General features: G+C 37.9%; 1 protein-coding gene across 4 annotated transcripts in view; it reads right to left on the reverse strand.

Annotated features, from left to right (window-relative positions):
- Positions 1-1,541: 1,541 nt before the first annotated feature.
- The window catches only part of KITLG (KIT ligand), a 93,266-nt gene continuing 81,816 nt past the window's right edge, over positions 1,542-12,991 (reverse strand). For 3 of the 4 annotated variants that reach the window (XM_082666575.1, XM_082666576.1, XM_082666573.1), the window contains 2 exons: positions 11,845-11,921; positions 1,542-4,112 (listed from right to left, as the gene is read on the reverse strand). In XM_082666575.1, coding sequence (XP_082522701.1) covers positions 11,882-11,921 — 40 coding nt within the window. In that variant the 3' untranslated portion in view covers positions 1,542-4,112; positions 11,845-11,881. The remainder of the gene's footprint in view (positions 4,113-11,844; positions 11,922-12,991) is intronic. The other variant, XM_082666574.1, reaches the window with a different exon arrangement.

The raw sequence follows: 12,991 nt of genomic DNA on the forward strand, positions 1-12,991 counted from the left end.
ATCTAAATGTCTGAATACTTTAAGTCCATTGATTTAAAAAATAGTGGCAAGTGGACACTATAATCACACATTAATCCTTAGAATATAGGAGAATAGGGTATTTTGATTGGAAATTTTTATTTAGTGAGTCATAGCTCAGAAATCAAGTAACTGAAAATACTATGTTTTTTTAGTTTAAACAATTTTATTTTAAAGAACAACATAAGATGTAATTGGAGACGGCGGTTATAAATACATGTACGATGCTTAAGAAACATTTTAGGATCAAGAATATCCATTTTAATATGGATTATTTCTAAAACAGTATCTTGTTAGGAAATGAAAGTACCATTATTTTATCTTTACAAAGGCATTTCCAGCAACACCATAAACTGTGTGATCAAACACCACAAATGAACTGGTTGGAATTTCAATCTGAATGTTTATATTTTAATGCCAATTTCAGAATAATACTGTTTCAAAACAAGCTGGCTTTCTCTAAAATTCTTATCCCACTTTCCAATCCTGAAATATAATTTATGGTTTACCCATCTCCAAACGGATTCGAAAGTATCTTTTTGCACTTAAAAACTTTATGAGCATCTTACATTTTCTGCTCTTAGCTTTTAAGAAAAATGAGAGCATTTAAATGCTTGATTTGGTACACTTCCAAATGTTACACACATCTCATCTTGGGTAAAATGTACTCTTGGTTTTCATTCTTCAGAGGTGATCCAAAAATGTTTATTTAAGCAACGGAAAAAGCCATCTCTTGTGTAAGTGGTTATCCGACTCACCCTACAGGAGACTGATTTTCACTTTTACGAATGGACCCTATTTACATTACAAACAAGAACAGCCATAGCTTTTTATGTTCAAATTGCTTATTCACAGAGATCAGAGTTAGATATTTTATATGCGATAGTTTCAGCTCTATTTTATCATCTTTGTCAGTCACATATCAATAGGTTTCTCTCATACCTATGGTATGACTTGACTTCACCATATAGATAAATAAAAATTGAGAGCCAAAGAAGGGCAGTGATTTACCAATACCTGTTAATGGCAGAGTGGAAGCTCCTGACAATTTTTCCTAACATCCATCCCACTATGTCCAACTGCCTTCTTGAAAAATATATTTCTTAGTTAAATTAGAATAGGTTGGGAATGGCTAAAAGCCCCATACTGGAATTACATTTTGAAACCAGAACCTAGCTTCAGAAAAACATTGAGAAATATCCATGAATTCTGCGTGGAGTTTTCTATTAATTTAAAACTTCATTTGAATTAGAATACCAAAATATGCCACAAAGTTTCTCCGGAGTACTTTAATTCTTACTAAAAGCAGATATTTCATTGTGAACATACTTTATCATACATTGTCATTTTTCACATAGTTAATCCTTTTCAAAGAGAATAGGGTACTTGTTCTGTTAAAATATTGAAAAAAATAACTTGTTTCTGACTCATTAGAAAGTGGCTGTGTGGTAAGCACATCAGATTATAATACAAAATCAAGCAACGCTTTGATATCACAGGGCAGGCACCGTTTATCAGTGCCAGTTTCTCTATAGATTTGGGTTCTACCACAGAGGTACAAAGCTTAATTATACTTTACTCTAAAGTATAATTTAGCATCTGCAGACTTCTGAAACCATTTTAAAAGACAATTTTGAAACATTACAAAAGAGAACTATCAGATACATGGTACCAGTTTAAAAGGTGATTTCACAGTTTAAGATGTCAGTTGTGAGTTTTCCATGATTTATAAAGGATGTTCAGAACACATATTGGATAAAATAAAGCAAAGACATATATGTATATATATATTTTAATCTCCAAGTAGATATGAGAGTTCATTCCCAAGCAACTACCAACCAAAGTAATGTTCAACATTTTTCTATTGTTCGTGTATTTTACTGAATTTTAGTGTTTTAAAAATTGGTAATCCACACAACTCTCAATGAACCAATACATTTAATTAGGCAGAATACATCTCCCCTTGCCTACCGTGCCAGATTTCATAACTTGCTGAATTTGTTTATTTAACCCTATCAATTAGGACCATGTCCTTGTGTGTTAAAACCCAGCTACCAGCTTTGAGAACAAAAGTACATCTATTATACTCTAAAGCTCATTAAGCAGCATTTTTACATACTTACAAAAACTGAAACCATTGCTGAAACAAACTATTAGATTGAGAAGTATCAATCTTCTCAATTGACACATGACCTACACACATACTCATGTTAATCTATGTCTATTTTCTTCAAAACAATCAACATCACACACTGAGACAGGTCCTTTCAGCCATTAAATTGATCTCTGGTTTTATTATATATAATTGGTTGCACCATGGGATATTTGAGGGACTGAATAAATTAATGCAACTTCCCAAAGCATCTGGGTTGTATCTTAGAGACATGACTAGTGTTTGAGGAACCACAGCACTTTAGAGGAGGGATCGTAGAAATCATCTGAGCTCTTTGGTATAAAAAAGAGCAAGGGCCACTTACTAGAGTTGTATTTGAATTAGCTTTGAACATAAGCTAAAATCCAGCTCTACTAGAAGTTCTTGGACTTTTGAAAACAAAGGAAAGATAGCAGTTTTTCATGCCCTTCTCTATCACTGCATTGAAAACAGTCATGTGATGGTGATAGACATAGCAATGATGTTATCACAAGGATCAAGTTAGAATGGAAAGCTTTGGATTCCTGTATGTGTACGTTTGTGATATATTAAAAGAATCTTCATCAAAATAAACCAAAAGAAATCATTCCTTGACCTTAGTCAGATGGTCCTTTGAAATAAAAAAAATTGGCAAGGGAAATTCACTTAATGTCTTACAAGTTCTGGTTTAAAAATGCAATGTCCATCTTGGGAATTCCTGCCAAGTTCACTCAATATGACAAAAACGCTGTCGCATATTTTAATAGCAAACTGACATGCGTAACTACATAAAGCTTTCTTTTTATTTTTAATTCATAAACCTTAATGAATACAGAGTGCCTGATTTTAAATAAATGGATCCTTTAAACAGATAATGGTGATTATACTATAAATAACTAAAGTTTCCTGATCCCCTGCATTCTTGTAAAAGCCAAGTCACCTAGTTTTCAACACCCATATTAGCATGTGTGTGGTTATCTAACCGTAGATACTAAATATCATAATTTATATTTACTCTCTCCCACAGCAGAAATTGAAAATGCGGCCTCCATACATTCAGTGATTTCTCCTAAGTCCCTTTACATAACTCTGTGATAGTTTTAGAATATAAACATTTTGTAATATAATTTGCAAGCACAATTTGTACACGCCATAGTGGTCAAGGGCGAAGGCTGACTTCACCAGGGGTGCCAGATGCCCCCCTCAGCAGACTGTTCTGCTGGGCAGTGTCCACAGCTTCTTCGTGTGATGACTCTTTCGGAGTCTCTCCTCTGCAAAGGCATCACTGTTGTGTAATTCAGTACTGGCTCCCCTGCATGACTAAAGTCAGACAACCATGTCCGTTCGTCTAGTGGGATACGGTTGAGCACACTCTGTGTCAGAAAGAGACCAAGCTCAGACCCATATCATTCCTTGATCAGCAGCTAGAAGGCTGACCTGCCCCTACCCCCACCCTCTTTTCCCACTGCTTTCTAAATGAACAGTGGCTGATGCTATGGAGTTTTTGTTTTTTTGAATTTTTTCTAGATCCCTTTGATAAAAATGATGACCCCCACTATCCAGGCTGAAATCTACTTGCAGAGACCAAGATAACTATGAACTGCAGGTTGTAACTGTAAAATAAAGCTATGTGGTTTTTCAACAATTAGACGTTTCTGGAGGCATGCAAAACGGTACGTGCAGCCTGGGACACGTGCTTTCTCTCCCAACATCAGCTGCAAGTTCTAATTGAGACCACAAATCCCCCAGGTCCTTAAAATAGAGTCCTGCTAGGTGCAAGTTCTTCTTTACAGATGATTAATTCAGTGCCAGTTTCACAGTAAAACACTTTGTTCCAATTTCTGAATCATCCACATAGTCATGGGTAGCAAGAACAGATAAAGATGCGGTCTGTCACTCCAGACAGAATAGGAATTTGTTTAAAGCTGCTTCATTTATGAAGCAAACATGAACTGTTACCCGCCTAGAGAAGAAAAAAGAGAGATTATAGCATATCTGCTTTCTACCTTCTTTTCATTCTCAGTAGCTGAATTCATGTGGCTTTGAATGAGTAATAGATTTACAATGCATGCTTCACTTACACAGCCTAAAATAACTTGACAAATGTTTCCTAGATGCAGTGATCAGTCACTTGCTGATCTCCCTAGTAACATTTTACATAATCTGAAATGATCTTACTGTTTACTGAGTGTCTCTTCCCATTAGAATGTAAGCCCCATGAGGAACATAGAGCTTTTGTTTATCTTTTTCACTGCTGTATTCCAACACCTAGAACAGTGCCTGGTACAAAATAGATACGGGTGTCCCCTGCTTTTCAAAGTTCCCTTTATACCACTTTGCTTTTACAAAACACCTACTTTAGTACCTGTTTTCAACAAACGAAAGAAATCCAAAGAGGATTTTTGCTTTTATGAAAAAAGGCAAAAAGAGACCGTCGCATTCAGGGTTTGTTCTGCAGTGAGCCTACAGAGGCAGTGTGCACCGCCAGCAGTGAGAGTGGCACCGCCAAGTTCTTCCCCGGAACTACACTTAGCCTCTCAGCATAAAGCCACCATAACTTTGAATTGTGTCTACGAGCATCTGTGCTTTACATAGATTTATTTTATGCATCGCATTAGCAAGATGTATCCTAAGGTGATTGCGTCTTTGCTTTAGGCCATTTTGGTTTAAGACAGGTTTCATTGGAATGCTCTACTTTTGCATAGCACTGGAGGGGGACACTTGTACTCAATAAATATTTCTTGAACATAGAGTGGATGAATGAATACCCTGTGGCTTTCATACCCCCAAGCACAGCACAGATTATCTCCATTTCTGATGAGTGTTATCAATCTATGTAGCCTTGAATTTCTCTAACAAGCCTTTGAAGAGGTTGTAAACAGGTGGCGAGGGGAGAGGGTCTGAAGAACAATGGCGGTGTTCAGAGTGGAGAAGTGGAGATTGATGGAGTGGCATGCAAGAGATATCTGGGACAGGCGGAGAGGCTGATCAGAGGCCACCCACAAATGACAGCCTCCTAGCCACAGATCAGTGCCAGTATCCTGACTGCCTAGCCAGGTTCTAGCAATCACTTCTCCCAGCTGAGGAAAGAGCAGCAGTAGGATCTCCTTCAGTGCTGTCAGCCAGAAGAAGAAAGATAGAAATCCTGGCACCACATTCCTGACAAAGCCTCTGGGGAAGTTCATTTGGCCTCAGCACAGCTTACTGTACTTGCTGAAGCATGAAAGCCAGACTCTGTTTTAGCTTTTCAGTGCTGGTGTTAAACCACTGAGCTTTGGACTCAGCTTTCAGATTTTTCAGCTTTCAGGTGAAGTATTTGTACTTCCTTATCTTTTTTTCTTTTTTAATTATAGGCAGCATTTGCATGCTATCTTCAATCACAACCCCTAAATAAATGTGTATTTTGCATTTAGTTTCTTCCCTACTCTTTTCCTATTTTGTCCTTATTTATCAATCCCAGAACCAGAGATCACTGGTTTTAAAATGTTTGAGATCATTACATAGGCTATATATAAAACTTTATAGTATGAGTGATAAGAAGTACAGTGTTTTTTTCCAGTAATATGCTAAATGTATATTACTCTAATGTAATATACGAAATGTATGCAATCATTAAATGTAATATATTGAAAATGTAAATATATAAAATGTAATAATATACTAAAAACCATATTACATGACAATTTACCAAAGAGAGAACTCTAAAAAATAGAAAACCTGTATTTAGGAAAGCAGAATTAAATACTGGAGGAGAAATTAACAGGCATTAAGAGCAAATTTCAGAAATGCAAATTACCTAGCAGATATTTTAAAAATAAAACTTGGTTAGAAAAGCAGAAGGAAATCACAAAAAAGCAAAAAATATATATATTTTTTGAAAAAGCTACAAATAACTTGAAACTCTAAACGTAAGCGTAGAGAAGCAAGATTGGAAATCTATTCTGATTATGTCTTTGGATCATTTCGCAAAGAAAACAAACATAAAAACCAACAAATGGTTTCCCATAGAACGAAACTACCATTTTTATAATAATACCATGGATTCTGGCAACAACCTCACGAAATAAATAGGGTGAGTATTATTATCCTTCCATTACATTTGAAGAATCAGGGGTTAAAAGACAACTGACTCATCCAGGAACCTACAGCTAATTAAGGTGCAGATTAGACCCAAGTCTAATCCCTTCTAATCCTCTGCATCACAATGTATCTATACAGAGTGAGCTCCAAACCAAAACCTTCAAAATTCTAGAAATTCTTAGGAAATATGTGGTAAAGAGTCAAAGATCTGGCCATTGGTAACCAACCATTATTGAGTCCTGTGCAATAAATGTCCCAGCATAACTTGCCCTCATCCCTATTCCAATTCTAGGATCGACTTTCTTCTGTCTTAGATCTACTGGAAACTTCCAGGTTGTGTTTCTTTTATGAATCTCTCCACCAGCCTAATTATAATAAGAATTACTTTCTAGGGGTTTTCCTGGTGGCCCAGGGGTTAAGAATCTGCCTGCCAATGCAGGGAACATGAGTTCGAGCCTTGGTCCGGGAAGACCCCACAGGCCGCGGAGCAACTAAGCCCGTGTGCCACAACTACTGAGCCTGTGCTCTAGAGCCCACAAGCCACAACTACTGAGCCTGCGTGCCAGAACTACTGAAGCCCACACGCCTAGAGCCTGTGCTCTGCAACAAGAGAAGCCACTGCAATGAGAAGCCCGTGCACCACAACGAAGACCCAACACAGCCAAAAATAAATAAATTTAAAAAAAAATTACTTTCTACACTTACCATGCTGGGATAAGTCCCTAAACACCGCCATCTCAGTATCTACAAACTCATGCTATTTACCGTCAACCAAACTGGGCCTTCTCCGTGATTACACGGTCCTTCTCCCAAGGTCTCAATTAAAATTCTTCGTGGATGACTTCCCAATCCCCAATCTATTATTTGCAGCGCTTACTGTACTCTGAATTTCCAGTGAAGCATATTTGGCCACTGGTTAATAATTCCTAACGGCTCCTTCTCCCATTTTTTTCTATTGGCACTGCCATCTGGTTAGTCCCATAGGCTCCAAATCATCCCTGATTACTGCCTGCGATGTCAAGCCTCACATCCCATCAGGAACTAGGACTTATTCTTTTACTGCAGTGACTCCAAAATGGCCTATGCTTTCCTATCTCCATGGCTGTGACCCTAGCTCAGGTTGTCATTCTCTCACACCTGTTTTGAAGATTGGCCTCCTAAGTGGACTCCTTGATTCCAGGTCACCACTCCCATCCATCTGGCCACGCCAACGTCTGATTACTTTCCTAAACCTCTGCTTTGATTGTATTATGTCTTTTCTAAACCCTCCAACAACTCCTTATATTACTCAATAAAGTGTAAGCCCTGTACTTGGAATTCAGACCTTGTTTCAAACTGATGCCCATCCTTTCTCAGCATTTTAACCCTTTATGTGTACTTCTACTGGAGTCCAGCTGTACAAACTCTTGAACACAGTCTGTACTTTCAGCTCCCTGATTTAACTTATGCCATTTGCAGTATCTGGATTTACCACTTCCCTATTGCCAGTAAAATTTTAGCAATCATCCAAGATCCAGTTCCATACAAATGCCACCTCCATCACCCTTACAATAAAGCCTTTCTCCGAATGATTTCTCTCCCCAGTTAAATAAGACAATTGTATATGGGTGGTACAATTCTATGGGATGCCATCTGTACCAGTCATTATCTAGAGCTATGTTCAGGGCACATCCTCTACAACCATATGCAGTGGCTTTGCCTTTGACTCATTATTGCATTTCTTTGTCAGCTTCTTTTGTTGTTTTTTAACCAAAATCTCCTTTAGTCTGTTTTAAAATAGGTTATTATGCATATGTCTTATCTCCTTTTGTAGGCCATAAGCAATTTGAGGACAGAACTAGGTTATATTAAGCTTTGCATCCAACAGTGCACGTACTAGAGCTTGTTGGTGTCACATTTGTGGTTAGAATGAAGAGTAAAATTGTGCTATGATCTACTCTATTTCTTTCTCTTAAACTGTGCTACACGCAACCCAATAAATGAAAAATTCTTCTGGGATGCCACATACGTATACTTGTCATTAGCTAGTTGACTAAATACATTTTTAACTTTTTGCAGAGATAATTTCACGTTTGATGTCAAATAAACACAGCTTTTGTATATTTTCTCTTAGAGGCAACTTCTTTTGTTTCTGGGTCATTATCTACATTCCTTCCTTGTATTTAAAATATCAAATCCTCCTCTTCATTTTCCAATTATAGGTTGGAGAACTATTCCATATGTTTTCTATTCTAGTGTTCCAATATTTGTCCTGGTTTAATTTCTTTTAGTTCATGAAACTTCTATTTCAGGGAGAAATCCTTGCCACAAACCTGAGTCATTCCTTATATTTTCCCCTTTTTTTGTGAAGCAAGAAAATGACTATAATCCAAATTATATCCAATTTTTAAAATATATAATTACAACTCCATATTTCATTTCTATCTTGGTACTTTTTACTACTGTTCTTCTTATTTCTTGGCATATTTCCTCTCCTACCATGTCACAGTCTGTTCCCCCAAGCCTTTCCCTCCACCACATCCCCTTCCCCAAATTATACTCAAATTTCCTTGGCAGGTTTTACCAAACCTCTGTTGATACAAGGAACAGGCTTTCTGTATACGATGGGTACTCAATAAATGGTTACAAATGATACATATATATTTTGACTTCGGGGTTTGCAGATTCATGATAATGAGCTGCTTCTATTTTCCTCCTTTTATCTATCTTGCCCTCAGTATTTGAATTCTTATTTACTTCTACCTACACACGTCTATTTTTGTTTTTACTCCATAAATTTTATTCTCACGTTACTGCAGTTCTCTGAGGTATTCATCCATCTCTCCATTCATTTATTCAACAGATACATTCATCACTTGTATGTGCAAAGTGTAAACTATATAGTTTAATGGGATTCCAAAATGATATTCAGAAACCAATCCTGTCCTCTAAGAGCTTATGGTTTAGAAGAGGACACAAAACGTCTATGTAAGTGGCTGTGAGTAAGTAACGTCTATGTAAGTAATGGTAACTAATACCATATTAATATTGTATGAAGTGTAATACAAAATATAATTAGAGGGCCATAAAAGAGAGATTACTTTCATTTGGGAAGTTAGCTTTTTGGAGGTGGTGGTTCTGAGCTGAGCCTTGAGAGAGCTTTGCAGAAATGGTGAGAAGTAAGGTCATCTATTTTACACCAGCTCCTCAATGGTATGTGACGAGTTTATTTCTAAACAATTTGGGGCTTCTTTAACCTAATTTCATTCGTTTAATTATATGAGTAACATTTCAGATTTTAAGAAAAATAATTTAGCCATTTCGCATATGACTGTATTCCCCCTTGCTGTACATACTCTGCTGTCCTACTGACCAAAATCAGCAAATTAAACACACACATACACATACAAGATAAAAATAAACCTTACTGCACTTTTTAAAAGATTGTTTTAAAACATCTTATTTTATTGCAGTAAGAACACTTAATACAAGATCTACCCTCTGAACACAGTTTTAAATGCACAATGTAGTTTTTTTAACTCTAAGCATTATGTTGTATAGCAGGTCTCTAGAACATATTCATCTTGCAAAACAAAAGAACCTTAAAAAAAAGGCCACTTCAGCAGAGCTATCTTCCTTACCACTTGGTAAGATTTTCATTTAGGGTTTATTTATTCACTCAGTCACTTCAACAGACATTTATTGAGCGCCTACAGTGCTTAGGCAACAAGTGAGGTACTTGTGAGGAGATATAGCAAGAACCAGACAGACTCACTTCCTGTCCTTGTATATTCCCTGACCAGCATGTGTAAGTTGCTTGACTACAGCTGCTTTAAAATGCCATCTTTCTTTCTCCTAGACAAGTGCCCTGGGCTTTTCCATCATAATCCATTTCCCAAATGTCACAGGACAAATGCCACAATTAAACACCACATCACCTATGTGCCAAAACAGGATCCCAGTGATGCCATTGAAAAGCAAACCACAGAGAACATTACTTGAGCCTTTAAGGTTCAATTAACCATTTAATGTGTAGTTGGTGGATGTCTGGCTTAAGGGAAGTGAAACAGCAGTGGGGAAAAAACAGTAGGTTTGTACTGGGATTGGAGGTCAAAGACATGTTTCTTGGAATAACAATGATTTCAGCTTGGGGAATACTGCACCCGAAAATAAAAAGGGTCAAGTGAAGGGTTTATTCCTTTACAGTGTTTGACAGGAAACATGAGGCTAGAGGACAGCTAGGATGGGAGCAGAAGAGAGGGTGCTATTCGTGCTCCAGACGTGGTGATCAAGGGCATGATTCAAGGCAAAAATGAAGTCTGTGTAATAGCAGGGTTAAAGTGTTAGAGGCATATGCGACATAATTACTATTATTATATGATGTTATTTTTGGGTTGTTGAAAAATGATGTTTGATAAAAGTGAGTTCCTGGAGGAGACAAAGGCTCTGTGACCCAGTTTCCCTGGGGAAGGTTCAATCTAGAGAGAAATCTCTGAATCTGGGACAGAAGGGAAAGCTGGAAGGACAGTGACCTGTAAGGAAAAGGTGAAGCTCACCGGAGACCATGTCTGTAATAATCGGGCGAGTAAATGATCCTCTAACCACGAGGGAGTGCAGGGGAAGAACTGAAGATTTAGGAAGATGAAAGAACACTTATACACCACTGTAATAAATGGGGGTTCATGAGCAGAACAGAATTAACAGTGAGTTGGCAGAAGTACAAATGGGAAGAGCATGCATGACGTTGGATCAGGTTAGTGCCATTCAGGGTGCTCCCTGCACCGCGTCTGCAGCTTGGGAGTTGAGAAAGTAGACAGGAGAGGGGAGAGGAGGTATAAACATCAGTGCCCTCTGGTCATGTTTTCCTAGTCTCCTTTCTCCCCAGGCCCTTCACAGACCCACACAATCACAACAGGTTATCTGTCCCCGGTTTATATTCAGTGTGTCCTGGGCTCTGGACGGTGATGAGGCACAAGTATTATGTCATGTGGCAGGTGGCGCTACCTTGACAATTTCCCTCTCCTACTGTATGGGATTGTTTTTTTTTTTTTTACTGTACGGGATTTTGACCTTTTCTACTTTTCCTTAAAATAGCAGGGCAATGTTTTTGATTTTCATTTGTTTCAGCATTTAACAAATGAGATACTTTTCCTATCATGTTAATCACACCTAATTGAAATTGATTTTATTTATTCTTCTTCTATTAATAATATTTTATTTTAGTCCTATTTAGTCCAAAATATTTTGCCCCTTGTCTAATTTATTTTCTGGCCTCAAAAATAGGAAACACTCAGAAATTCCCTGGTGGCCCAGTGGTTAGGACTCCATGCTTTCACTGAAGGCACGGGTTCAACCCCTGTTTGGGGAACTAAGATCCCCCAAGTCCCAGTGGCGCAGCCAAAAAAGAAAAAAATTAGGAAACGCTCAATTGTTAATGCTTTGTATATCTCCCATACAAGATGAATCCACTACACTGGAATAATACTGCTTGCCTCTCAAAACTTGAGAATGCACAATTACATAACAGCTTCAGCTAACATACTGACCCCAGCTTGATAGAAGACTTAATAAATTTTGGTGTCTAGGATGCTGCATAGTTCTTGTTACATCTTTTAGCTTGAATTCTTAATACTTACCAATGTACGAAAGTAACAGTGTTGATACAAGCCACAATTACACTTCTTGAAACTCTCTCTCTTTTTCTTGCAACATACTGAAAAAGAATAAGAAACATGCTTATTTGCATTTAGACAGAGATTCTGAAGTAACCATGATCTGGGCATTGTAAAGGGCAGTTTTTATTTTTCTGTAAATACAGTAGCAAAAGATTGCAAAATTGAGTGGGAAGCTTACCTTCATAATATTACTGTAGGGAAGAGGGAAGACTTCATCTGCTTCCACATAGTCTCCCCAAGTAGTTAAAAAATTCTCTACGCATATGCAGATACACATACGGAAAATGCTTATATGCACTTAATTTGTGAATATGTACACATACAGCATAAGAGAAAATAACATGCCAAATGAAAACTATAACTGAATGTAAAATCAAAGCATTGGTCCTGGAGCAGTATGGGATAGGGTAAAAACGTGATCAGCGTCAGCCACCACTTGTTTTGTGGCAAGGTCTCACAAAACAATTTTTGTATTTGGCTTTGAATAAAATACTGAGTAGGTTGAGAAAAATTAAGGGCTCTGAAAGCCAGAGTGAGGTCAAATATATGAAGTATGCAAGAGAAAAATAACTGAAAGTATCTTGACTAGGAAGTGATATTAAGAATGGGGTTTAGGGCTTCCCTGGTGGCACAGTGGTTGAGCGTCTGCCTGCCGATGCAGGGAACACGGGTTCGTGCCCTGGTCCGGGAAGATCCCACATGCTGCGGGGTGGCTGGGCCTGTGAGCCATGGCCACTGAGCCTGCGTGTCCAGAGCCTGTGCTCCGCAACGGGAGAGGCCACAGCAGTGAGAGGCCCACGTATGGGCAAAAAAAAAGAAATGGGGTTTACAGAAGAATGAGACAAAGGTGGAGTTTAGAAAGGCCGAGGAAAAGAAAGATTCTGTGGTAGCAACTCAGTCAAGACATAATAAAGATATGGATGAAGATAATGACTATTGCCAAAGAAAGAGCTAAGCATGTCTTGGCTATAGTGTGGAAAAGAGGAGAATAAGCAAACGTGCCTCCTGAGCTCCATGACCAGGAACGTGAGCAAGATTCTGCTGTTTATAGAAATAAAGAGAGCAGAGACGATACCATAAGAAGGGTCATGAAGACAATTATATGAAG

Source organism: Grampus griseus (genome assembly GCF_964374135.1).
Source record: "Grampus griseus genome assembly, chromosome: 11".
Lineage (NCBI taxonomy): Eukaryota > Metazoa > Chordata > Mammalia > Artiodactyla > Delphinidae > Grampus > Grampus griseus.